Source organism: Anomaloglossus baeobatrachus, chromosome 2 (genome assembly GCF_048569485.1).
Source record: "Anomaloglossus baeobatrachus isolate aAnoBae1 chromosome 2, aAnoBae1.hap1, whole genome shotgun sequence".
Classification (NCBI taxonomy): domain Eukaryota; kingdom Metazoa; phylum Chordata; class Amphibia; order Anura; family Aromobatidae; genus Anomaloglossus; species Anomaloglossus baeobatrachus.
Window position 1 is genome coordinate 175,360,632 of NC_134354.1, and position 25,019 is coordinate 175,385,650.

The 25,019-nt window shown below is 44.9% G+C and overlaps 1 protein-coding gene across 5 annotated transcripts in view; it reads right to left on the reverse strand.

Moving 5' to 3' along the window:
- The window catches only part of MID1 (midline 1), a 637,342-nt gene that overhangs the window by 79,559 nt on the left and 532,764 nt on the right, over positions 1-25,019 (reverse strand). For all 5 annotated transcript variants that reach the window (XM_075335497.1, XM_075335499.1, XM_075335498.1 and 2 more), the window contains exon 4: positions 10,881-10,988. In XM_075335497.1, the coding sequence (XP_075191612.1) occupies positions 10,881-10,988 (108 nt within the window). The remainder of the gene's footprint in view (positions 1-10,880; positions 10,989-25,019) is intronic.

The following is a 25,019-nucleotide window of genomic DNA, read 5'->3' on the forward strand; positions in this document are numbered from 1 at the left end:
TCTCTCTCTGTCCATGTCGGTTTCTCCCTCCCACCCCCTCTCTCATAGTCACCGATCCACGATCACCGGCGCGGCGCTACACGGCGTTCACACTGTGGTGACTTCTCTTTTGAAAAATGCCGGCCGCTCATTAATCCATCTCGTATTCCCTGCTTCCCCCTCCCACCGGCTCCTATGATTGGTTGCAGTCAGACATGCCCCACGCTGAGTGACAGCTGTCTCACTGCAACCAATCACAGCCGCCAGTGGGCGTGTCTATATCGAGCAGTAAAAAAAAAAAAATTAATTAAAAAAAAAAACGACGTGCGGTCCCCCCCAATTTGGATAACAGCCAGGGAAAAGCCAGATGGCTTAAGGCTGGTATTCTCAAGATGGAGAGCTGCACGTTATAGGGAGCCCCCCAGCCTAACAATATCAGCTAGCAGCCGCCCGGAATTGCTGCATCCATTAGATGCGACAGTCCCAGGACTCTACCCGGCTCATTCCGAATTGCCCTGGTGCGGTGGCAAACGGGGTAATAAGGAGTTAATGGCAGCAGCCCATAGCGGCCACTAAGTCCTAGGTTAATCATGGCAGGCGTCTCCCCGAGATACCTTCCATGATTAACCTGTAAGTTAAAGAAAATAAACAGACACATCCAAAAAATCCTTTATTTGTAATGAAAGACAAAAAAAACCCTCTTTCACCACTTTATTAACTCCCTCAAAAACAACACCTCCAGGTCCGACATAATCCACGCAAGGTCCCACGACGCTTTCAGCTCTGCTACATTGGAAGCTGACAGGAGCGGCAGTAGAACACCGTCGCTCCTGTGATCTCCAGCTGATCGCGCGGCTCACTGCAGTCACTCAGGGGATTTGCAATCACAGGTGAGTTCTTCACGTGTGACCGCAAATCAAGCCGCGGCACACGCACAGAGCCGTGCGATCACAATGAAGTCGGGTGAAGTTCATCCGAGTTCATTCTGATCGAGTGTTCTGATCCGAGTGTTCTGATGCATAGTGTATGTTACTTCTGTATCAGCCACATAGCATATTTGTGCATCTGTATATTAATTACTAGTGCCGAGTGAGCGTATTCGGCAGTGCTCATTACTCGATTGAGTATCGGGGTGCTCGCGGAGCTCAGCCGAGTATTGCAGATGCTCTGAAATTTTGCTAGTGAAACAATGACCACAATGCACAGGCTCGCTTCACTGCATGATGTTTGCTGGCACCATGGAGAGAGCCAGTCAGTGTCTCAAAATGGCTCTCCTGGGGGATAAAAAGTGTTACTTACAGAAAAGATGGGCTGCAGTTGTACATTGCTCAGGCCAAAAACTAGCACTCTATCTAGGGATAAAAAGTGTGACAAAAATAAAAAAACCCTGCCCTCTCGCATGTCAAAAATGCTCCGTTTATGGCTGGCTGTATGTGGACGGAGACCCGAACTGGCCAACCAGTGACGTTCAACAATGCTTGTTATTCGCGTCCAGTTTGTCCGAGCACCTGATTAGCTTTAATCAAGGAACAACCATTAGAGCATTTTAGTGCTCGCCCATCCCTATTTAATACTTCCGACCTTTTTTTAATTTATATTTGTATTTTAGATTTCTTTTAAGACTTTATTTCCTTTAAATCACCAGACTGCTTGTCTACAATTGCTCAGAGTTCCATTAAGAATGTCTCCCCATGGAAACATCTCATTGACACTCCTGGACTTCTCCAGATAGTGTGCTTCCCTATTCAATCTCCCTGTCTGGAGAAGGCTTAAGGTGTATATAAATACTTGGATAATTGTCAAATGAGCGCTATTAGGAAAGCTTGTTCCCGATCATGGTGGTGATCATGAGCAAAATGCTCTTTTATTTGGTGATCGGATCATTTATGCAGACATAAAACTCAGTAATGTCGGTAGCACATCCTTCCAAGGGTGCTGTCAATTCTGTGTGGTGACATCCATCATATTAGAAATCATTTAGTCTTGGCCGGTGTAAACAGACAATTCTTAAGATGCACTGACGGCTAAAGTAGCACCAATGTACCATGATTTACACAGCACAAGACCGTCTAGACTGCCAAGTCTCAGTATCTAGACTGGACATTACACAATGCGATGACCAAGTACTCATCTCCGGGAAAGAGAAATATTCTGTAACTAACTGGGACTTTCCAGATTTCCTTTATTTGAAATGATGAGATCCAGGCATTATCTTGATCCGTCTGATTAGGCCCCAGTAGAAAAAATGTGAAAATCCCGGCTAGAGCTCCTTCCAAACAAAGATTTGACCTTAATCCTGATGTTGTGCCCGAGGCTTCAATGCCTAACAAGATTTTTTCTTTGCCCAGTTTCTAATTTGTCCCCATATGGTGCCCATTCCCATTTTCTGTTATGTCCATTATCAGTGTTCTTTGATGAAACAAATTAATGTATGCAAAGCAAACTTGAGATTAATCACTCTCGACAATATCAAGGAGTGCACAATAACAGTTTCTCTTTCAGCAGCCCAAGAGAGTTAGGAACATAAATATTATTAAATACCTAAATTCTATCTTGTTTTAATTTAGAACAATTGTAATTTTTTTTTTATCAGTAATGATCTAAGACTGTGCGGTTGCAATGGAAAATTATAGGATATAATATATTTGAACAGTAAAGCCTATAAAAGCCTATATTGCCTATAACCTAATGCAATGTCAAGTTATGTTATAGCAGAGATACCCAGCGATGAATGCCTTGCTGTGGGCCATTACCAGGACCAGAATGGAGAGATATGGATTGTTATCAGAGTGACAAATCAAATGTGAAAAACATGTCTCTTGCTAAGGCCATAAAAGAAGCGGCACACCATTCTAACCTAACCCCAGTGCTGTCACCCCCAGTGCTGTCACCTCCAGTTAGTCCGAAATTTTGACCATAAGATAAACTACGATATAGTGTATATTGTGGCCCAAAGTCTTGAATAACTGTATTGGTATTACAATTGATTACTGGACTTGTAGATTGGTTTTCCTAGGACAATAGGCCTCAAGTTTGGCTACCAAACCTATTTTTATTTTTTTTACTAATTTACCAGTTTATGTACCAGCTTTGTAGGATATGGTGGGTTATACACAGTCATGGCGGAAACTTTTGGCACCCTTCAATTTATTCCAGAAAATGAAGTATTTCTCCCAGAAAATTATTGCAGTTCACATGTTTTGTAATAAACATGTTCACTTCATATTTGTGCATTGAACAACGCAAAAAAACTGAGGAAAAAAAAGGCAAATTGGACATAATTTTATCCAAAACCCAACAAATTGTTGCCACCTTTCGAAAATTGTGGGTAAACAACTTCGTTTCAAGCATGTTATGATCGTTCAAACTCACCTGTTGCAAATAACAGTTGTAGGTAATATGAAAATCACACCTGCAACCATATAAAAAGAGAAGTTGACGCAATCTTTGCATTATGTGTTTGTGTGTTCCACACTAAGCATGGAGAACAGAAAAAGGAGAACCCATATTTGTTGAAAAATATCAATAACGTGAAATTTACAAGTTGATCTCCAAAGATCTTGATGTTCCTTTGTCCACGGTGCGCAGCATAATCAAGAAATTTATAACCCATGAACCCATGGGACAGTAGATAATTTCCCTGAATGTGTATGGTAGATAAAAATGAATGAAAGGCTGCAGCACAGAATAGTCAAGATGGCGTAAAAGCCCAGCCCCAATCAAGCTCCAAAGAAATTCAAGCTGTCCTGCAGACTCTGGGTGTATCAGTATCAGTGCAAACTATCCAATGACATTTGATTGAAATGAAACGTTGGGAAAGTGTACTGTGGATAGATAGACTATTTAGTAAAGCATATCATTTTACTGTTTACCAAAAATGTAATGATGCCTACAGTCCAATATGGTGGAGGTTCAAAGATGCTTTGGGGTTGTTTTGCTGCCTGTGGCACTGGGTACCTTGACTGTGTTCAAAGCATCATCAAATTTGAAGATTACCAAAGGATTTTGTGTCGCAAAGCTAGAAACTGTCAGAAAGCTGAGTGTCTCCCAGGTTATGGGCAGGACAATGACCCCAAACATACTTCAAGAAGCACCCAGAAATGGATGGAAATAAAGCGCAGGAGAGATCTCAAAGGCCATGTGCCCACGGGAGCTTTTTGCTGCGGAGTTTGCCAAGGAAACCTGCGGATTTATCTGGATTTTCCAGATAAATCCGCAGGTTCTAGCATGTACAGGCACTCCCCATGTTACCCTATGGGACATGGGGAGTCTCTGTGTCCACGCTGCGGAAAGTGCGGCTGAGGAATCTCCTGCGGACACCTAACTGCATGTCAATTATTCATGCGGATTTACTTGCGGAAATCCCGGCCCTCCGCTATGGAGATAAAGGCCGGAACGTCCGCAGGTAAATCGCGTGAATCTCCGCATGTTTCCCGCAGCTATTCCGCTGGAAACTCGCAGCTAAAAATAGCTGCGGATGCCGGCGGGCAGCTGCGGGAAACATGCGGCCGTACCTGCGAATGTATCTGCAGGTACGAGCGTCCCGTGGGCACATGGCCAAATGGTCACCAATGAGTCTCAGATCTAAATCCCAATGAACACAGATTCTAAACTTGCTGTTGGGAGAAGGCAACCATCAAATATGAGAGACTTGGAGCAGTTTGCAAAAGAAGAGTGGTCCAAAATTCCAGGAGATAGGTGTAAGAAGCTTGATGCTGGTTATAGGAAGTGATTGATTGCAGTTATTTATTCCAAAGAGCATGTAACAAAATATTAAGTTGAGGGTGACAACAATTTTGTCCGGCTCATTTTTGGAATTTTGTGTGACGTTATGTCCAATTTGCTTTTTCTCTTTTGTTCTGTTCTAACACACTCAAATGAAATAAATGTGTATTTCAAAACAATACATTTCTAGAGAAATACATCATTTTCTGGAACAATTTCAATGATACCAACACTGACTGTATTTCATCAGCTATGCTTAGCATCAAACATGGGCTTAAAGGCAACCATCCATCAGGAATTTCATATATAAAGTAAAGCCAGTGCTATACTGGTGCTAGGATGCTGCATGTAACCATACATTTTGTTCTGAGCTTGGATGTTTTATTTCAGAAATATGTATTAAAGTTACAGCAATGCACTGCTATTTGATTAACAGGTGCAACATCGGTGGGAATATGTGGGTTGGGTTTTGCTATCTATGCCCACCCCAGTCTACCTTCCTGACCTTGGTAGATGCTAGACTGTATGGGCTCCTACCGGGTATGAGTAATTTCTGTCATGTGATTAGGGGCATGTTAGAAATGCATCCTATATAGTCTAGCATCTACCAAGGCCAGGCAGCAGACTGGGGCGGGAATAGATAGCAAGACGCGACCAACAAATTCCATTCCTGTTACACCTGTCAATCAAATAGCAGTGCATTGCTAGAAATTTACTTGCACATATTTCTGAAATAAAAAAATCCAATCTCTGAACACAAGCTATGCTTACATTCAGCATCATAGCACCAGTATAGCACTGGCTTTACTTTATATATGAAAATCCTGATGGTTGGCTCTGTAAGTAATAGAGTTTATTGTTTGGAACACATGGTTAGTAAGGTTTTGTACGATAATGCTGGCTTGGCTGTTTTAAAAGTATCCAAATCCTTAATCACTCTGCTGACCAGTTTAAATGAAAGCCCTCATGGTATTTGGAGACAGAAAACTTCTTGTGACATTTCACCCTTCAGAGCGCTGCTCTTCAAGCACTTTTACATTAGCGACTGGCCAACAGGTCTTTTATTTGAAGTTAATCAGAGGTGCATGACAGCTTAGTGAACCATTAAAACCCGCACTGGACTTATTCGTAGTCGGCCCTTTTCTCACAAAAGCGCCATTAGACTTGACATTTACAGTTAACTTCAGAGTAACAGAATACCACATACCAGGAGGGTACAGCTATGCCAACAAATGACCACAAAACAACCGACAGCTCTCTCCAGCCCCTCTGGAAGGTAGAAAGAAAGCTATTCTGATACAAGAGGCTCATTTTAGCACACAGGATAGCAGTGACATATGTTAGCACATTTTTGCATAAAAAAGAAGAGTATGGTTATATAAGCTCTTGCCATCTTTCACCCTCTCCCCCATCAAAAAAAAAAAAAATAGACCTATTTGTTTGGAGAGATCTGATGTTCCAGTGGAGGGAAATCTAGCATAGAAGCCGCATGAAAATCAGTCTGGAGGTGCACAGGGGTTGTATCAATGCACTTGGGCTACTACTTCTAGGTGCATTCACATACCCCAAGGTCACCATCATCTATGATTGAAATTTGTACTAAAAGCAGAGTTTATACTAAAGGCCGCTTTACATGCTGCGACATCGCTCAAGCGATGTTGTTGGGGTCACGGAATTTGTGACGCACATCCGGCCGCTTTAGTGATGTCGTTGCGTGTGACACCTTTTTTGAATCATCGCAAAAACGTTCAAAATCGCTCATCGGTGACATGTCCCCCTATTCTCGATTATTATCGCTGCTGCTGCAGCTAGCGATGTAGTTCGTCGTTGCTGTGGCAGCACACATCGCTATGTGTAACACCGCAGGAACGAGGAACCTGACCTTACCTGCGCCCGCCGGCAATGCGGAAGGAAGCAGGTGGGAGGGATGTTACGTCCCGCTCATCTCCGCCCCTCCGCTTCTATTGGGCGGCGGTCACAAGGCAGGTAATTATGGACGTCGCTAGGCAGGTAATTATGTGTTACGGGTCCGCACGATGTTGTGCGCCACGGGCAGCAATTTGCCCGTGTCGCACAACCGATGGGGGCGGGTACACACGCTAGCAATATCGGTCATGGTATCGCAGCGAGTAAAGCAGCTTTTAGAGGGAACTAACCAGGAGGTTTTTCACATATAAAGTAAAGGCAGTGCCATACTGGCGCTAAGATGGTGAATCAAATCTTACTTTTAGTTTAGAGATTGGATGTTTGATTGCAGAAAAATAAACGGTATCAAATGTCCAGATATAAGTGCATTGGTGGAGTGGCATGTGCATCGGGGCGAGACCATGTGGGTCAGGTTTTGTGTTAATATACACCCCCTCTTTGTTTTGCTGGCCTCAATGTAAATGTCCCCCTCCCCAGTCACTGCCATTATATTTATAACTGGTGCGTCTGCAGTAGAATGTAGAAGTATTTCATGAATTCCTCAATAAAATGGCGTTGGAGTAAGCACCAATTTATTAAAAAAAAAAAGCCAAAACATTGCAACTATCTATAATACAACTCCTTGTTAGAGATTATATATATATTATATATATATATATATATATAATATATATATATATATATATATACATACATACATACATACACACACACCGTATTGTTCGGACTATAAGACGCACCGGACTATAAGACGCACCCTTGTTTTAGAGCAGGAAAAAATAGAAAAAAAATAAAATTAAAGTAAAAGAATGTGGTCATGACACACTGTTATTTTACTGCTGACAGTGTTACTGAGGTAATAATATCCCCAAATTCTGTCCTCATATCCCCCATTCTGGGTACCTTCCAGGTATATATGGCCCCTATTGTGGAATATGTATGTTCCCCATCATTATATGTGTGATCCGCCAATCTGGTGTGTGTGTGTGTGTGTGCATATAGTTATAGTGTGTGTTTTGTGTATATATATATATATATACTGTGTGTGTGTGTGGTTGTGTGTAGATAGTGTCTGTGTGTGTATATAGTTATATAGTGTGTGTGTGTGTGTGTGTGAGTGTGAGTGTGAGAGATATATATATATATATATGTATATATATATATATATATATATGATCCAACCCCATCCAGGTGTACAGTAATGCCTTTATATACTATATTATTTATTGCCTTACTTTTACTGATGTGATGCTCACCATGCTTCAGTTTGGTCCTGGCATTACAAACAAAGTCTCACATATCTCAAGGACCTGCAGTGATGTAATGAAGAGGCTGTTCTGAGCTGCTCTGGCCCACCCCTCTGCATTACATCACTGTAGGTCCTTGTCAGCTATGGGAGACTGAGCAGAGGCAGGAGCAAAGTGAAAGTAATGTTTGCACTCAGCACAGAGACTGCGGCTGTGCTGTGATGGTATGCCGTGCTCTGGCCCGGACACTGCAGTGATCTGCACATCCTCCGGGCAAGACATGACTGCAGCCGCACTCTGCTCCTGCCTCCTAAACAGCGGACACACAGTCTCCCCAGCCGCTGCAGGAAGCCGGCGGCTGGAGAACCCACGTGGGTCCGCTGTTTACATTAAACTATTGATTTGCTGCTCCTCACCCCCGCTGACTGCAGAGAGAGGTGGGCGGGGAGCAGCTAATGAATATTCACTTACTTTAAGCAGCGGGCACACGTGATTTCTCCAGCGCCGGCTTCCTGCAGCAGCGACCCTTCCTGCCTCCTGTGATCCCACTGCATAGCGCTGACTCCCAACAGCTCCCTACCCTGCAGCTTCAGACCATAAGACGCACCGCACACTTTCCTCCCAAATTTGAAGGAAAAAAAGTGCGTCTTATGGTCCGAAAAATACGGTATATATTTTATATATATATATATATATATATATATATATATACACCTTAAGATATATAAGCCAGCGTCCAGCTCCAGGAATGAAGCTCACGGGTCTCTTCTCACCTGGTAGTTAGGTTCCTGCACGGACTTGAAATCCAGCAAGTACTCAGCAAACCAGGATTGGAGTAAAACTTTCTTTTCTTTATTAATCTTCAAATAGTAAAATTAAAAGACACACAAGGATCAGGAACCGGAGTGAATGGCAGAGAATTAGCGCAAATGGGACTACGCGTTACGGCGGTTTGGACCGTGAAGAAGGCGGACAAGACCGTGGAAACGCGTAGTCCCATTTGCGCTAATTCTCTGCCATTCACTCCGGTTCCTGATCCTTGTGTGTCTTTTAATTTTACTATTTGAAGATTAATAAAGAAAAGAAAGTTTTACTCCAATCCTGGTTTGCTGAGTACTTGCTGGATTTCCTCGTTTTCTCTTATAGATAGATATAGATATAGATATATATATATATATATATATATATATATATATATATATATACATATATATAGATCTATATGTATGTATATATATATATATATATATATAAAAAGCACAGTATATCAGGATGCTCAGCGATAGACTTATGATGACATGATACTGTGTGAAGCCTAATCACTAGGCCTCAGGTGGCATGAGGTTGCCTAGTAACTGCATGAGGCGCGCAAAATGTCAGCCTTTGAGTTCAGGGCAAGGGACTTTTCACTCACCTGGTCCGGTTGCCACAGAGAAGAAACGTGGATGCCGGGCCTGTGAATCTTTGTGCCTAATTCTAGTAGAGAACATTGCTGTAAAGAAGAGCTTGAGTGCCACCATGTTACACATTTATCTATCAATTTATAAAATGCTGACAGGACATTACATATTTAGACTGATATGGTTACTCCATGGAGTGATTCATATAGAGCAGGGGTGGGCCCGCCATGACCTTTTATGTGGCCCCCGGGCAGATTCCCGGGGGAGGCAGTGCTGGTGCTGTCACCGCAGTTTGCTGCCGCCGGCCCTTTAAATCCACACATTGCTGTTTGTGCTGCAATGTGTTCTCCCGTCGGCCAGTGCCAATTGTGGGCGGGTCCACAGCAGCCTCATAGCTTCCCTCGTTCTGTGCACGCCCCCTGCCCTCCGGAGATCAGTGCCTGCCTTCTCCTTCTGATGCAGTGTGTCCGGCTCCTGCACTCCGGTGATGTGAGTGCAATGCTGCTGTGAGTCCAGCGCCGACCTCTGCTGCAATGTGCCCTGCCCAATGCTTTGTGCCTCCCCACACCAGTTCTGTAAACCCTCTCCCCCAGAGTTGCATGAAACTCTCAGCGCAGTGTGGCCCCCAATATCCTGTGTGCACCCCTCCCCCAGTCCTGTGTGCAGCCCCCCAATGTCCTGTGTGCAGCCCATCACCCAGTAGTCCTGTTTGCACCCCCCCAATCCTGTGTGCACCCCTCCCCCAGTCCTGTGTGCAGCTCCCCAATGTCCTGTGTGCACCCCCACACAATCCTATGTGCAGCCCATCACCCAGTCCTGTGTGCACCCCCAGTCCTGTGTGCACCCCCAGTCCTGTGTGCAGCCCCCCCCAGTCCTGTGTGCAGCCCCTCCCAGTCCTGTGTGCAGCTCCCCCCCGTCCTGTGCGCAGCCCCCCCCAGTCCTGTGTGCAGCCCCCCCGTCCTGTGTGCAGCCCCCCCCAATCGTGTGTGCAGCCCCCCCGTCCTGTGTGCAGCCCACCCCAGTCGTGTGTACAGCCCCCCCCAGTCGTGTGTACAGCCCCCCCCAGTGATGTCTGTGCCTCCCCCCAGTGATGTCTGTGCCTCCCCCCAGTGATGTCTGTGCCTCCCCCCCAGTGATGTCTGTGCCCCCAGCCCCGCGTGTGGTGTCTGTGCCCCCAGCCCCGCGTGTGGTGTCTGTGCCCCCAGCCCCGCGTGTGGTGTCTGTGCCCCCAGCCCCGCGTGTGGTGTCTGTGCCCCCAGCCCCGCGTGTGGTGTCTGTGCCCCCAGCCCCGCGTGTGGTGTCTGTGCCCCCAGCCCCGCGTGTGGTGTCTGTGCCCTCAGCCCCGCGTGTGGTGTCTGTGCCCCCAGCCCCGCGTGTGGTGTCTGTGCCCCCAGCCCCGCGTGTGGTGTCTGTGCCCCCAGCCCCGCGTGTGGTGTCTGTGCCCCCAGCCCCATGCCCCCAGTTAATTAATTGCTTCACCCAATATAGCAGGGTCATTTAAACATTGATAATTTTGTGCGGCCCCCGAAGGTTGGTAGAAATTTCCAAATGGCCCCCGACAGAAAAAAGGTTCCCCACCCCTGATATAGAGGGAGTTTAATACCTTTCCTTCCTTAATCTTCGTTCCAATAATTTGTCGTCTCTGCTGTATAATTTCAATGAGCTGGTCGCTCTCTTCCATTAATTTTGCTTCTTGACGAGATGCATTTACCTGTAGAAATAAAAATGAACTACATTAACAACAAAAACACATTTCTACATTGCCATAGAGATGCTAAGCAGCCAACCTGATCAAAAGGTTAAATATGGACCTACTTCAGTCTTAAGTGCTACTTTCTTATGTGCAGACAAATGCTTCCAAGGTAAATACAGGGCAGGGCTCAAGCAGTATGCAGAGCACTTATCTTCAAAATGCATCATTAAAAGAAAAATCGTAAAAGTTGAGTTTATAAATGAATGCAATCCCTGAGACATCTTCACAAGATATCTGCTAAAACAGTTTTTATTATTTCCTCCACCCCTGGCGATATTCCGTTTTTGTTTCTTTCTCCCTTTCTTCCAAGAGGCATAATCTTTTTATTTTTCCATCAATACAGCCACGCGAGGGTTGTGTTTTGCGGGACAAGTTGTACTTTTGAATGACACCATTCATTCTGCGACATACTGTACTGGAAAACGGGAAAAAAAATTCCAAGTGCAGTGAAATTGCAAAAAAAAAAAAGATTATTTTTTTTATTTGTTTATTTACCGTGTTCACTATTTTGAGAAACTGACCTGGGAATATTATTCCCCAGGTCGGTATGAGTTCGTAGATACCAAACATGTATCCAAACATTTTCCGAGACCCGTAGCAGTCTGATTTTTCAGGATGTTGGGCCCAGTGATGGCTTATTTTTTTGCGTTTACGTCATCCACATCGCCGGGCATAATCTCGCGCCTGCGCAGAGAACTCGCCAGTTCACGCAGGCGCACCTATGTTTTTGCTCTGCCAGCAACAGAGCAGATCGAAGTGTGCCTGCGCGAGCCGGTAATATAGAGATTTTGCCCGTCTGCTTGGATGGCGTCCGAGGCGTCATCCACATCAATCAGCACAGGAGGAGGGTGGAATGAGGGCAAAAGGAGGGACAGGAGATGCAGATTAGGACCGGACCGGACAATTTACATACAGGGAAGGAGATTTTATAAAAGGTATAATTGGGGTCTATAGGGGGAGGGGGGTTCAGAGGGTAACGTGCACCTTTATAAAATGCAGCACAGGCGGTGCGTAAGAAGTTAAGGTACCGTCACACTAAGCGACGCTCCAGCAATCCCACCAGCAACCTGACCTGGCAGGAATCGCTGGAGCGTCGCTACATGGGTTGCTGGTGAGCTGTCAAACAGGCAGCTCTCACCAGCAACCAGCCCCCAGCCAGCAGCGACGCGTGGAAGCGATGCTGCGTTTGGTAACTAAGGTAAATATCGGGTAACCAACCTGATATTTACCTTGGTTACCAGTGCACACCACTTAGCGCTGGCTCCCTGCACTCCTAGCCAGAGTACACATCGGGTTAATTACCCGATGTGTAGTCTGGCAATGTGTGCAGGGAGCAGGGAGCCGGCACTGACAGTGTGAGAGCGGCGGACGCTGGTAACGAAGGTAAATATTGGGTAACCAAGGAAAGGGCTTCTTGGTTACCCGATATTTACATTGGTTACCAGCGTCCGCAGAAGCCGGCTCCCTGCTCACTGCACATTCAGTTGTTGCTCTGTCGCTGTCACACACAGCGATCTGTGCTTCACAGCGGGACAGCAACAACTAAAAAATGGTCCAGGACATTCAGCAACAACCAACGACCTCACAGCAGGGGCCAGGTTGTTGCTGGATGTCACACACAGCAACATCGCTAGCAACATCGCTGCTACGTCACAAAAGTCGTGCCTCAGCAGCGATGTTCCTAGCGATGCTGCTTAGTGAGACGTGGCCTTTAGTTTTAGTTTAGAAGGCCAAAATCTGGTGACAGGTTCCCTTTAAGCAATATTAGCCAATTTCTGTATGCATTCTGTTAAATTCATAATTAAAATTCCGGATTCCAGCTTGTATGTATATCCTGTGCTGCACCCATCCTCAAGCATTTCCCAAAGCATTTAGCAGGTAGGAGACAGGGTTACAAAAATGTTATCACAGATGGGAAATCTCTGAATAACACTGATAAATATTAAAAAAAAATACCAACTCATTTCAGCAAGGAAGAAAAAAATATGTTAATATTTTGTCTTGTGTGGACATGCTTATAAGATAACCTGTAATGTCCCTTATGCCCTGCAACCCAGCAGCATTCACATCTGTATGCCAAAATTCCCTGCCTAACCAGCCCCACATAATGCTATTTACTAAAATCAATGTTTAAAAAAAGCATTTATGAAGTATGCTGTTCCTATGCAAACTGGGCCTTTGAATAGTCGAAAGGGCTTTGTTTCCCCAGACTAGTCACATCACTTTTCCCTGAGGGAGTGATAACATGATTTCCATGAGCCGGTGTCATCGCGGCTTCTGTAAATCTTGCGCATGTGTGCAGCTCACTTTGACAGTGTCAGTGTGCCCCCAAAGCCGAGTGTATGCGTCCTAGCTTCAAAAAGGCACACTGCGCATGATCAGAGAAACGGCTTCCGCACTTTCGATTATGCGCAGTGCACCTCTCTGAAGTCGGGAACCGTAAAACCAGGGTTTGAGCCTAAAGAAGCAGCGCTCATGGGCAAGATTTCCAGGCGCTGCGGTGCCGCCGACTCTTGGAAATCATGTTATCACACCAACAGGGGTATGGTAACATGGTAAGAGGGACAACTAGTCTGGGAATACAAAGCCCTTTCGACTAGTCAGTAGGCCCACTTTCCATATTATCATGCCCCTGCGGGACTGATAACATGATTTCCAAGAGTCGGTGGTACCGCAGCTCCTGAAAATCTTGCTCATGCGCACGGCTCATAGCTAGGTGTACGGTTTCAGACTTCAAAGACATGCAATGCGCATGATCGGAAGTGCAGAAGCCATTTTTCAGATCATGCGCAGGGTGCCTCTATGAAGACAGGACGTGCCAAAGTTAAACATACTGAGAGCCACTTGTCTGGGGTTGTCAGGCAGCACATCCCTATTACACAGAAGCTGGCATAGACTGGAATGCAATAAGGTTGCAAGAGACTTATCTTGGCCATATTATCCAGGTTTTTTTGCTGCAATTTTTAAAGCACCACCACTGTTTTTGTGCTGGCGTGGTGCTTAATCTAATGTCCCTGTTAACCCTCCGGCGTCTTCATAATTTTTCAATGTCGCTAAGCTTTTGCGACGCCATCTTGAGACCACAACTTCTGACTGGCCGGAAATCAGTTACATTACAAGCTCTCAATACAAGTCTATGAGAGCCTGAGTGAGGAACTCATAGACTTGCAATGAAGAGTGACCTCTGGAGTGACCACTCCATTTCTGCAGCGAAATCCGCAGCAATTCCGTGGGCAAATCCGCAGCGTGCGCACATGGCCTAAGAGCAGGGTCAGGATACTGTACTTAGAATTAAATCAGCACTCCTTAAGTAAAATAGAAAAACCGCTGGAGTGGTGCTTTAGGTTCTTTTTAATGTAACATTGCTAATGTATCAATTTCTGCATAAAACAAAATTGATTACTGTGGTTGTGTAGGGGTTAAAGAGGTTCAAGTGGCCAAATGCAGTCCTCCGAGCACTGACGGACAGAAAAGGGCTGCTGTGCAGGAACAGTGTATGGGACCTTTCCAGCCCAAGAGCTCATCATAATGCACAATTCCACCTGTTTTGGAGGTAGAAATGGGCCCCTAACCTCTTGGGCCCCTGTGTGGCCTCACAAATGCACCAATGATCTGTGCGCCCCTGCCTTGGAAACAGTAGTGTATATACAACTTTTCCTTTTCAAAGCAATTGTGGCACCATGTGGGCACTATTACTGCGTGCATAGACACACTGCTACACAGCAGGCACGATATTAGGGGTAAGGCTACTTTCACACATCCGGTTTTTGCTCTGCGGCACAATACGGCGCTCTGCAGAAAAAACGCAACCGTTTTTTTTTTTTGCCGCCGGTTGCGTTTTTTTTTTGCATAGACTTACATTAGTGCCGTATTGTGCCGCATGGGCTTGCGTTCGGTCCGGTTTTTGCCGCATGCGGCAGATTTAGCCGATGCCGCGGCCGGATGGAACGTTCCCTTTCACGTTTTTTGCTCCGGCAAAAAAAACTGCATTGCGCCGCATCCGGCCGCTGCGGCGCATTTTTCAATGCATGCCTATGGACGCCGGATGCGGCGCGATGCGGAAAAAACGCATCCGGCTTCCGCATGCGGTTTCTTCCACTGCGCATGCTCAGTAGCATGCCGCAACCGGAAAAAAACGGACGGGCCGCATGTAAAAACTTATGCAAAGGATGCGGTGTTTTCGCCGCATCCGTTGCATAGGTTTCACAGCCGGATTGAGCCGCACTGCAAAAACCGGATGTGTGAAAGTAGCTTAAGAGAAGGATCATACTAATAGCGGACTAGGATAGGGAATTTGGGTAAAAAAGGTAGAGTGAAAGCTGAAAAAGTGAGAAAATCAAAGATGTTTGGATATCAAGCTATGTAGAGATGAGCCATAGCATGCGCCACCATCTGCGTATGTGTGTAGAGGAGGCGGCATTGGTACACCTCACATTGGTATTGAGGTTTGTGGTGTTGATATTTTAGGATAATGGTAAAGTCAATGGCTGGATAGAGAGGTATAAAATAACCAGAATTCTGTCTCACGTCTCCTATTGAAGATTAATTTTTAGATAAAAATATGACTTTTGTTTCAAATCTATTTACCGTACTTACGGAGATATCCAGCAATGGTGAAAGCCAATAATTCTCATAGTGGCTTATTTTTATTATAGAAGTCTCCTGTATCTACAATGAACTCTTTAATGGCTGGTTGTGTGTAGGATGCACTTGATAGCGCCTTTCACGTATCGGGTTTGTGCAGCTATATGCCACCCACATGCATTAAAAAAACAAAAGGTGAAATGTCAGCAGACGAAGAAGCCGTCCAGACAGCTCTGTTTACGGTCATGGCTTTATGATCACTTTCTTTGCTTGTAAAAGCCTCAGCTGCAACCCTCTTCCCTGTAGCTGCCACTCCGAGCACCAGTGTCATCAGGACAAGGCTGAGTGATGTGACATGTTTACATCTGCAGCCATATTCCACATTTAGCGTCGGCTTTGAAGCCCTCAGTGACCTAAAGCAGAAAGGTCCCGTTACTCAAACTGTTTTATGACAAGATGTCTAACACATACATTACCAAAAGTACAATAGAAGAATGGAACTCGCTGGGAAAAAGTCAGGTACTATTTGCCATTGTAAAGGGTCTGAATGAGGTAAAATCCGGAAACTTCCTGCAAAGTCCCTGTAGTTGCACACGATTGCATAGGACATCGCTAATCTTAGTTCTGCATATTACATATGTGAATAAACTGTACTCTGAATACTATATATACAGTCAGGGCCAGAAATATTTGGACAGTGACACAAGTTTTGTTATTTTAGCTGTTTACAAAAACATGTTCAGAAATACAATTATATATACGGTATAATATGGGCTGAAAGTGCACACTCCCAGCTGCAATATGAGAGTTTTCACATCCAAATCGGAGAAAGAGTTTAGGAATCATAGCTCTGTAATGCATAGCCTCCTCTTTTTCAAGGGACCAAAAGTAATTGGACAAGGGACTCTAAGGGCTGCAATTAACTCTGAAGGCGTCTCCCTCGTTAACCTGTAATCAATGAAGTAGTTAAAAGGTCTGGGGTTGATTACAGGTGTGTGGTTTTGCATTTGGAAGTTGTTGCTGTGACCAGACAACATGCGGTCTAAGGAACTCTCAATTGAGGTGAAGCAGAACATCCTGAGGCTGAAAAAAAAGAAAAAATCCATCAGAGAGATAGCAGACATGCTTGGAGTAGCAAAATCAACAGTCGGGTACATTCTGAGAAAAAAGGAATTGACTGGTGAGCTTGGGAACTCAAAAAGGCCTGGGCGTCCACGGATGACAACAGTGGTGGATGATCGCCGCATACTTTCTTTGGTGAAGAAGAACCCGTTCACAACATCAACTTTAGTCCAGAACACTCTCAGTGAAGTAGGTGTATCTGTCTCTAAGTCAACAGTAAAGAGAAGACTTCCCCAAAGTAAATACTAAGGGTTCACATCTAGATGCAAACCATTCATCAATTCCAAAAATAGACAGGCCAGAGTTAAATTTGCTGAAAAACACCTCATGAAGCCAGCTCAGTTCTGGAAAAGTATTCTATGGACAGATGAGACAAAGATCAACCTGTACCAGAATGATGGGAAGAAAAAAGTTTGGAGAAGAAAGGGAACGGCACATGATCCAAGGCACACCACATCCTCTGTAAAACATGGTGGAGGCAACGTGATGGCATGGGCATGCATGGCTTTCAATGGCACTGGGTCACTTGTGTTTATTGATGACATAACAGCAGACAAGAGTAGCCGGATGAATTCTGAAGTGTACCGGGATATACTTTCAGCCCAGATTCAGCCAAATGCCGCAAAGTTGATCAGACGGCGCTTCATAGTACAGATGGACAATGACCCCAAGCATACAGCCAAAGCTACCCAGGAGTTCATGAGTGCAAAAAAGTGGAACATTCTGCAATGGCCAAGTCAATCACCAGATCTTAACCCAATTGAGCATGCATTTCACTTGCTCAAATCCAGACTTAAGACGGAAAGACCCACAAACAAGCAAGACCTGAAGGCTGCGGCTGTAAAGGCCTGGCAAAGCATTAAGAAGGAGGAAACCCAGCGTTTGGTGATGTCCATGGGTTCCAGACTTAAGGCAGTGATTGCCTCCAAAGGATTCGCAACAAAATATTGAAAATAAAAATATTTTGTTTGGGTTTGGTTTATTTGTCCAATTACTTTTGACCTCCTAAAATGTGGAGTGTTTGTAAAGAAATGTGTACAATTCCTACAATTTCTATCAGATATTTTTGTTCAAACCTTCAAATTAAACGTTACAATCTGCACTTGAATTCTGTTGTAGAGATTTCATTTCAAATCCAATGTGGTGGCATGCAGAGCCCAACTCGCGAAAATTGTGTCACTGTCCAAATATTTCTGGACCTAACTGTATATTACACTGTGTGCAGAGTTATTAGGCAAATAAGTATTTTGATCACATGATAATTTTTATACAGCTGTACAGACTTGAAAGCCAACTACCAATTAAGTAAATCAGGTGATGTGCATCTCTAATGAGGAGGGGTGTGGTGTAATGACATCATCACCCTATATAAGGTGTGCTTAATTATTAGGCAACTTCCTTTCCTTTGGCAAAATGGGTCAGAAGAGAGATTTGACGGGCTCTGAAAAGTCCATAATTGAGAGATGTCTTGCAGAGGGATGCTGCAATCTTGAAATTGCCAAACGTTTGAAGCGTGATCACCGAACAATCAAGTGGTTCATGGCAAATAGCCAACAGGGTCGCAAGAAGCGTGTTGGGCAAAAAAGGCGCAAAATATGGTAACTGCCTATGAATTGAGGAAAATCAAGCGTGAAGCTGCCAAGATGCCATTTGCCACCAGTTTGGCCATATTTCAGAGCTGTAACGTTACTGGAGTATCAAAAAGCACAAGGTGTGTCATACTCAGAGACATGACCAAGGTAAAGAAGGCTGAAAAACGACCACCTTGGAACAAGAAACATAAGATAAAATGTCAAGACTGGCCCAAGAAATATCTTAAGACTGATTTTTCAAAGGTTTTATGGACTCATGAAAGGAGAGTGACTCTTGATGGGCCAGATGGATGGGCCAGAGGCTGGATCAGTAAAGGGCAGAGAGCTCCACTCCGACTCCGATGGCAGCAAGGTGGAGGTGGGGTACTGGTATGGCCTGGTGTCATCAAATATGAACTTGTGGGACCTTTTTGGGGTGTGGATGGAGTGAAGCTCAACTCCCAGACCTACTGCCAGTTTCTGGAAGACAACTTCTTCAAGCAATGGTACAGGATGAAGTCTGTATCATTCAAGAAAAACATGATTTTCATGCAGGACAATGCTCCATCACATGCATCCAACTACTCCACAGCGTGGCTTTCCAGTAAAGGTCTAAAAGATGAAAAAATAATGACATGGCCCCCTTGTTCACCTGATCTGAACCCCATAGAGAACCTGTGGTCCCTCATAAAATGTAAGATCTACAGGGAGGGAAAACAGTACACCTCTCGGAACAGTGTCTGGGAGGCTGTGGTGGCTGCTGCACGCAATGTTGATCGTAAACAGATCAAGCAACTGACAGAATCTATGGATGGTAGGCTGTTGAGTATCATCATAAAGAAAGGTGGCTATATTGGTCGCTAATTTTTGGAGTTTTGTTTTTGCATGTCAGAAATATTTATTTCTAAATGTTGTTTAGTTATATTGGTTTACCTGGTGAAAATAAACAAGTGAGATGGGAATATATTTGTTTTTTATTAAGTTGCCTAATAACTCTGCACAGTAATAGTTACCTGCAAAAACAGATATCCTCCTAAGATCCTAGCCAAATCTAAAAAGACCCACTCCAACTTCCAAAAATATTAAGCTTTGATATTTATGAGTCTTTTGGGTTGATTGAGAACATAGTTGTTGATCAATATTAAAAAAATCCGCTAAAATACAACTTGCCTAATAATTCTGCACCTGGTGTGTGTGTGTGTGTGTGTGTGTGTGTGTGTGTGTGTGTGAGAGTGTGAGCGTAATATTATTAAAGGGTGTAATCTGAGAGCAGCATGATGTAGGGGCTGAGAGCCTGATTCCAGGAATGTGTCACTTGATGCACATGTGCCTGAAGAAAGCATTTGCCGAAACGCATTGTACGGGTCTAATACTAATTTCTTTATGCCAATAAAACCAAGTTTAAATTTACCTTGAATCAAATCCATTGTAGAACAGAGCAGGGCTCCATTGCAAATGGCGCACACCGTCCTTGTTTTCTTCATTTTGATAGAATCATCATTATTATTATAGCGCCATTTATTCCACGGCGCTTTACAATCATTATTTTCTCTGCTGCAGATCTAGCAGTGCTCATAATGCAGAGCTCTCTATAACTCCGCCCACATCACCGATTGGCAGATTTCTGTGCACATTGTACATTGACAGAAAGCTGCTAATTAGTGGTGGGGGTGGGTTTACACAGAGCAGATAACTAGGAGGTATGAGACACCTAGTCCTAAAGTGATAATCTCCTGCTGATAAAGCACTGACTTACTAAAGTTTAGTAAGTGACGTCTTGCTAGTATCATAAGGCCCAGTAACACACAACGACTTACCAGCGATCCCGAAAACGATGCGACCTGATGGGGATCGCAGGTAAGTCGCTGGGAGGTCGCAGGTGAGATGTCACACAATCAGATCTTACCAGCGATGCAGGAACAATACAGGTCGCAGTAGCGACCTGTATAACGATCTCAGCAGTCACTGTGACCCTGTCACACAGTGTCAAACACAGCGATGCGTCCTGCCCAGCAGGGCATCGCCTTTGAAGAAAATGGCCTGGACCATTCTGCAACGACTAGAGATCTCACAGCAGGGGCCTGATCGCTGGTAAGTGTCACACATAACAAGATCGCTAATGGGATCGCTACTGCGTCACGGAAACCGTGACTCAGCTGCGATCTCGCTAGCGATCTCGTTATCTGTGACGGTACCTATAGTCTCAGCCCCGATATCATAGTCAATGCTGTGATGATTGTCATACTATAAAATGTCAGTGTATAACACCAGCTAAGTCCGCTTTCACACATCGTTTTTTTGCCATTAGTCACAATCTGTTGGCTCGACGGATCCGTGGCAGATTGTGGAAAAACTGATGCCATGGATCTGTTTTTTGACGTATCCGACTGGCTAGCTATTTGATACTAAATAAAATAAATTGGAGCATGCGCAATTTAAAAAAACGGAATTTGTCGCCAGATTCCATCATTTGACGTATGCGACGGATCCTGCGCCCATAGGCTTCCATTCTACCAAACGACGGAATGGTGACGGATCTGTCGTTATCCGATTTTTGATGTGGACAAAAAAACGTTACTTTGTCCATTGTCTCCGTCCGCCGGACAAACAATTTTCGATGGATCCGTCGAACGACGGATGAAACATGAGGCCATCCGTTGCTAATACAAGTCGATGAGAAAAAAACGGATCCAGCTGCATCAGTCGCCGGATCCGTTTTTTTCAAAATTCCACGGATTGTGACTGACGACAAAAAACTGATGTGTGAAAGGGGCCTAAGGGTTATATTAAAATTGTACCAAGAACACGAAAACCTTCCCTCATGGAATGACCTCGTGAGAGAATCTGTTGTGTGTTTGTATTTTTATGTGTTTTTTCACTCTTTAGAGGAAGGGTTCTATATCCACAGCGTATTTCCCAGCTGCAATATTACTCCCTTCCTCCAAAAACAGACTTAAAATAGTGTCCAGGAAAGGATTAAAGGAAATGCCAAAGTAGACCTGGGGATTAGGAAGACTCCTCTAATGGGGGAAGGCAAAGATAACCCGTGTGTCTTGAAATGCATGATGACAGAGCAAAATCTCACATGAAGGACTGCGATTAGGAAGGGGCTGATGGGTCATTATTACACATTGTAGGACTTCTTTTTTCCTTTGAATACTGATAAAATAGGAATGTGCAGGCACTGATGAAACCAGTAACGTTACCATATTACGGTCCTAGGGACGTTGCACAACTAAGCCCATGACAAGTGGATCTGACGTGTATATGGTGCATCATACTTTTTTCCTACCGTCTAGTAACAGTTTCCTATTAGACCATTACTAATATATAGGACTTAATGGTGAAGTTGTTTTTAGTTAAATCAGAACATAAAATTCTTTTATAACATGGATAAAGTGCAGCTTTGACGGGTTTCGTCCATTGTCCTGGGGACAATAACCTGCTTCCTGGTTCCCAGCGTAATGTGGGACCTGTATCGGAGCACCTGCACTTTTCTAGAGCTACAAACTGTCATCAGTACGGAGTCCGACAATTACTGCTTAGGGAAATTTGGCAGGAAAGGGAAGGCGGGGGGGGGGGGGGGGGGGGTAAGTGATTGGGAAAGTCTCACACATACACTTCTTTTCTTCTATTCACACAGACATGCATATAAAAATCCTGTTTATAGTAGTGTCACCCTCCAGATTAATTACAGGGCGATTCTCACTCCCCAACTCCTAAAAAGTCACCTTTGTAATGGCGACAATTTACCTGTGAGCATGACCAGCCAAATTAGGAGCGTCTTTTATACTATACAGAGGAATACTAAGGGGGGCTTTACACGCTGCGACATCGCTAATGCTGAGTCGTTGGGGTCATGGAATTTGTGACGCACATCCGGCCGCATTAGCGATGTTGTTGCGTGTGACACCGATGAGCGATTTTGCATCGTTGCAAAAATGTGCAAAATCGCTCATCGGTGACATGGGGGTCCATGCTCAAAAATCGTTACTGCAGTAGTAACTAGGTTGTTCCTCGTTCCTGCGGCAACACACATCGCTCCGTGTGACACCGCAGGAACGAGGAACCTCTCCTTACCTGCGTCCCGGCCGCTATACGTCCCGCTCATCTCCGCCCCTCCGCTTCTATTGGGCGGCCGCTCAGTGACGTCACTGTGACGCTGCACGGACCGCCCCCTTAGAAAGGAGGCGGTTCGCCGGTCACAGCGACATCGCCGGGCAGGTAAGTATGTGTGACGGTTCTGGGCGATGTTGTGCGGCACGGGCAGCGATTTGCCCGTGTCGCACAACATATGGGGGCGGGTACCCACACTAGCGATATCGGGACCGATATCGCAGTGTGTAAAGCGGCCTTAAGGTTACTTTTACTGCTGAATATATACTCTATAGTGCATGACTAATTTGCAATATGCAGATGTAGATAAAGTCCCTACAACATAATAGCAATGATTGTCTGTCTTTATTTATATACTCTCTCTAAAGGGGGCTTTACACGCTACGATATCGTTAATGAATTATCGTCGGGGTCACGGTGTTTGTGACGCACATTCGGCATCATTAACGATATCGCAGTGTGTGACACGTACGAGCGACCTTAAACGACCGCAAAAGCGGACAAAATCGATTTCCGCGGAGAGGTCGTCCTGAAACCAAAAATCGTTTTCTGCTTATTAGCGATGTTGTTCTTCGTTCCTGCGGCAGCATACATTGCTATGTGTGACACCGCAGAAGCGGCGAACATCTCCTTACCTGCGTCCACCGGCAATGCGGAAGGAAGGAGGTGGATGGGATGTTACGTCCTGCTCATCTCCGCCCCTCCGCTTCTATTGGACGCCTGTCGTGTGACGTCGCTGTGACGCCGCACAAACCACCCACTTAGAAAGAAGGCTGTTCGCCAGCCAGAGCAACGTCGCAGGGCAGGTAAGTCCGTGTGAGGGGGTTAAGCGAGGTTGTGCGCCAGGGGCAGCGATTTGCCCGTGTCGCACAACCGACGGGGGCAGGTACACTCGCTAGCGAGATCGCAGCGTGTAAAGTACCCTTAAGGTTATTTTCACATGTGGTGTTTCTGCATTTTTTTTTTCAGCCACAAAGACTACTCTTTACCGGCAAAGTCAATGAGACTTCAAAAATTGAATTCACACGCTATGTTTCTGTTTTTCGTATGGGGGAGCTTTTCAAAATCTGAAACATATCAAGTCTTTCAGCATTTTTGCAATGTTTTTCACCCATTCAAATTAATGTGGGGAAAAATGCATGTAAAATTCAGCAGAAATGCATGTACAAGCACGGCAAAATTGCGAGTCTTGTATGGAGCACTATAGTTCTTGGCGCAGAAAAAAATACACCAAAAACATAACGTGCGAAGATACCATTACCGAAACTAGAGCTTTCAAAAAATTAACTTTATATTTTTCCTAGGCCTAACCTATCTAAACTTGATGTTTCCATTTTAGTGTCTGGCACAACCATAACTGTTAGCAGGGGCTTTACGCCATCAGGTACACAGATTAAAGTCGCACCCGGCCCTGCCATGTGGGGGGACGGTCCTAGAAGGATGAAGAACACGACTATTAAAGGGAACCTGTCAGGTCCCATATGCATTCTGAGCTATGTTTTCCATGGTATCACGCCCCTGTGGGTGTGATACCATGGCTTTGCATGTGCGACGTCACCATCAGCGTCTTCAGATCCCGCGCATGTGTGCAGACCATTCCCGCAGCAGTTATCCGGGTGCTCGCTTCTCTGCTTCAGACGCGCACTGAGCATGCTCAGAAGACTCCTGCGGTTACGGTCATGCGCACTGCGCGTCTGAAGCAGAGAAGCAAGCACACAGATAACGGATGCAGGAATGGTAAGTATGCATGTGCTGAATCTCAAGGAGCTGATGGTGACGTCGCACATGTAAATCCATGGTATCACGCCCACAGGGTGATGTGACGCCCATGGGGCTAGAGCCCCTGCTCATTTACATAGGGAAAAAGTAATAAAACGTTTTATTATTACTTACATATTCCACAATATTACAACACAGGGATGGGTAGGAAGGGGTTACTAGGCTACAGAATACCCTGCTTAGAGCTCAGAATGCATATGGGACCTGACAGGTTCCCTTTAAAGACCTGTTGGAGATTTTGCCTACAAGCTTCAGATTCTTTCATTCCTTTTATTTAATCATTTGAATGTTGTTGCCATCTGTACCTCCCCAAAAAAATCTTAAGAATTCACTCTGTGGTAGAAGTAGAACCAGCACTACACCGCTGCCTCCACCGTGTGCCAGTCCATGCCCTGGTGCCCATTTGTAACTTGTAGCAGGGCACAAATAGCGAAGAGCCGCTTCTAGGGGGAAGAGTATATCTGAGCACAGGAAGGGTACAGTTTGTTGCAGCGACACCTTCAGACATCTTGAGCTGATGTTGCAATGTATCAGAGCTGTCAGCATTAGCGATAATATTACCTAATAGTATTGTTATATTATCACGATTTACGAGGCATCATTTCTATCACAGTTTAATTCAGTCATTTTGTTTCCAATGCAATCACATGGCCACCTGCTGTTAAACCACCATTATATGTGATGATGCCAGCCTGTCTACTTCATCTAGAGCCCGCGCCATCCAAACTGTCCGTTATTCCTATCAGAGCCCTGACATCGGTTTTATTGGGACACAATAATCTTTTGGCAGGTGAACAATAGCCTATTAGCCAAGGTC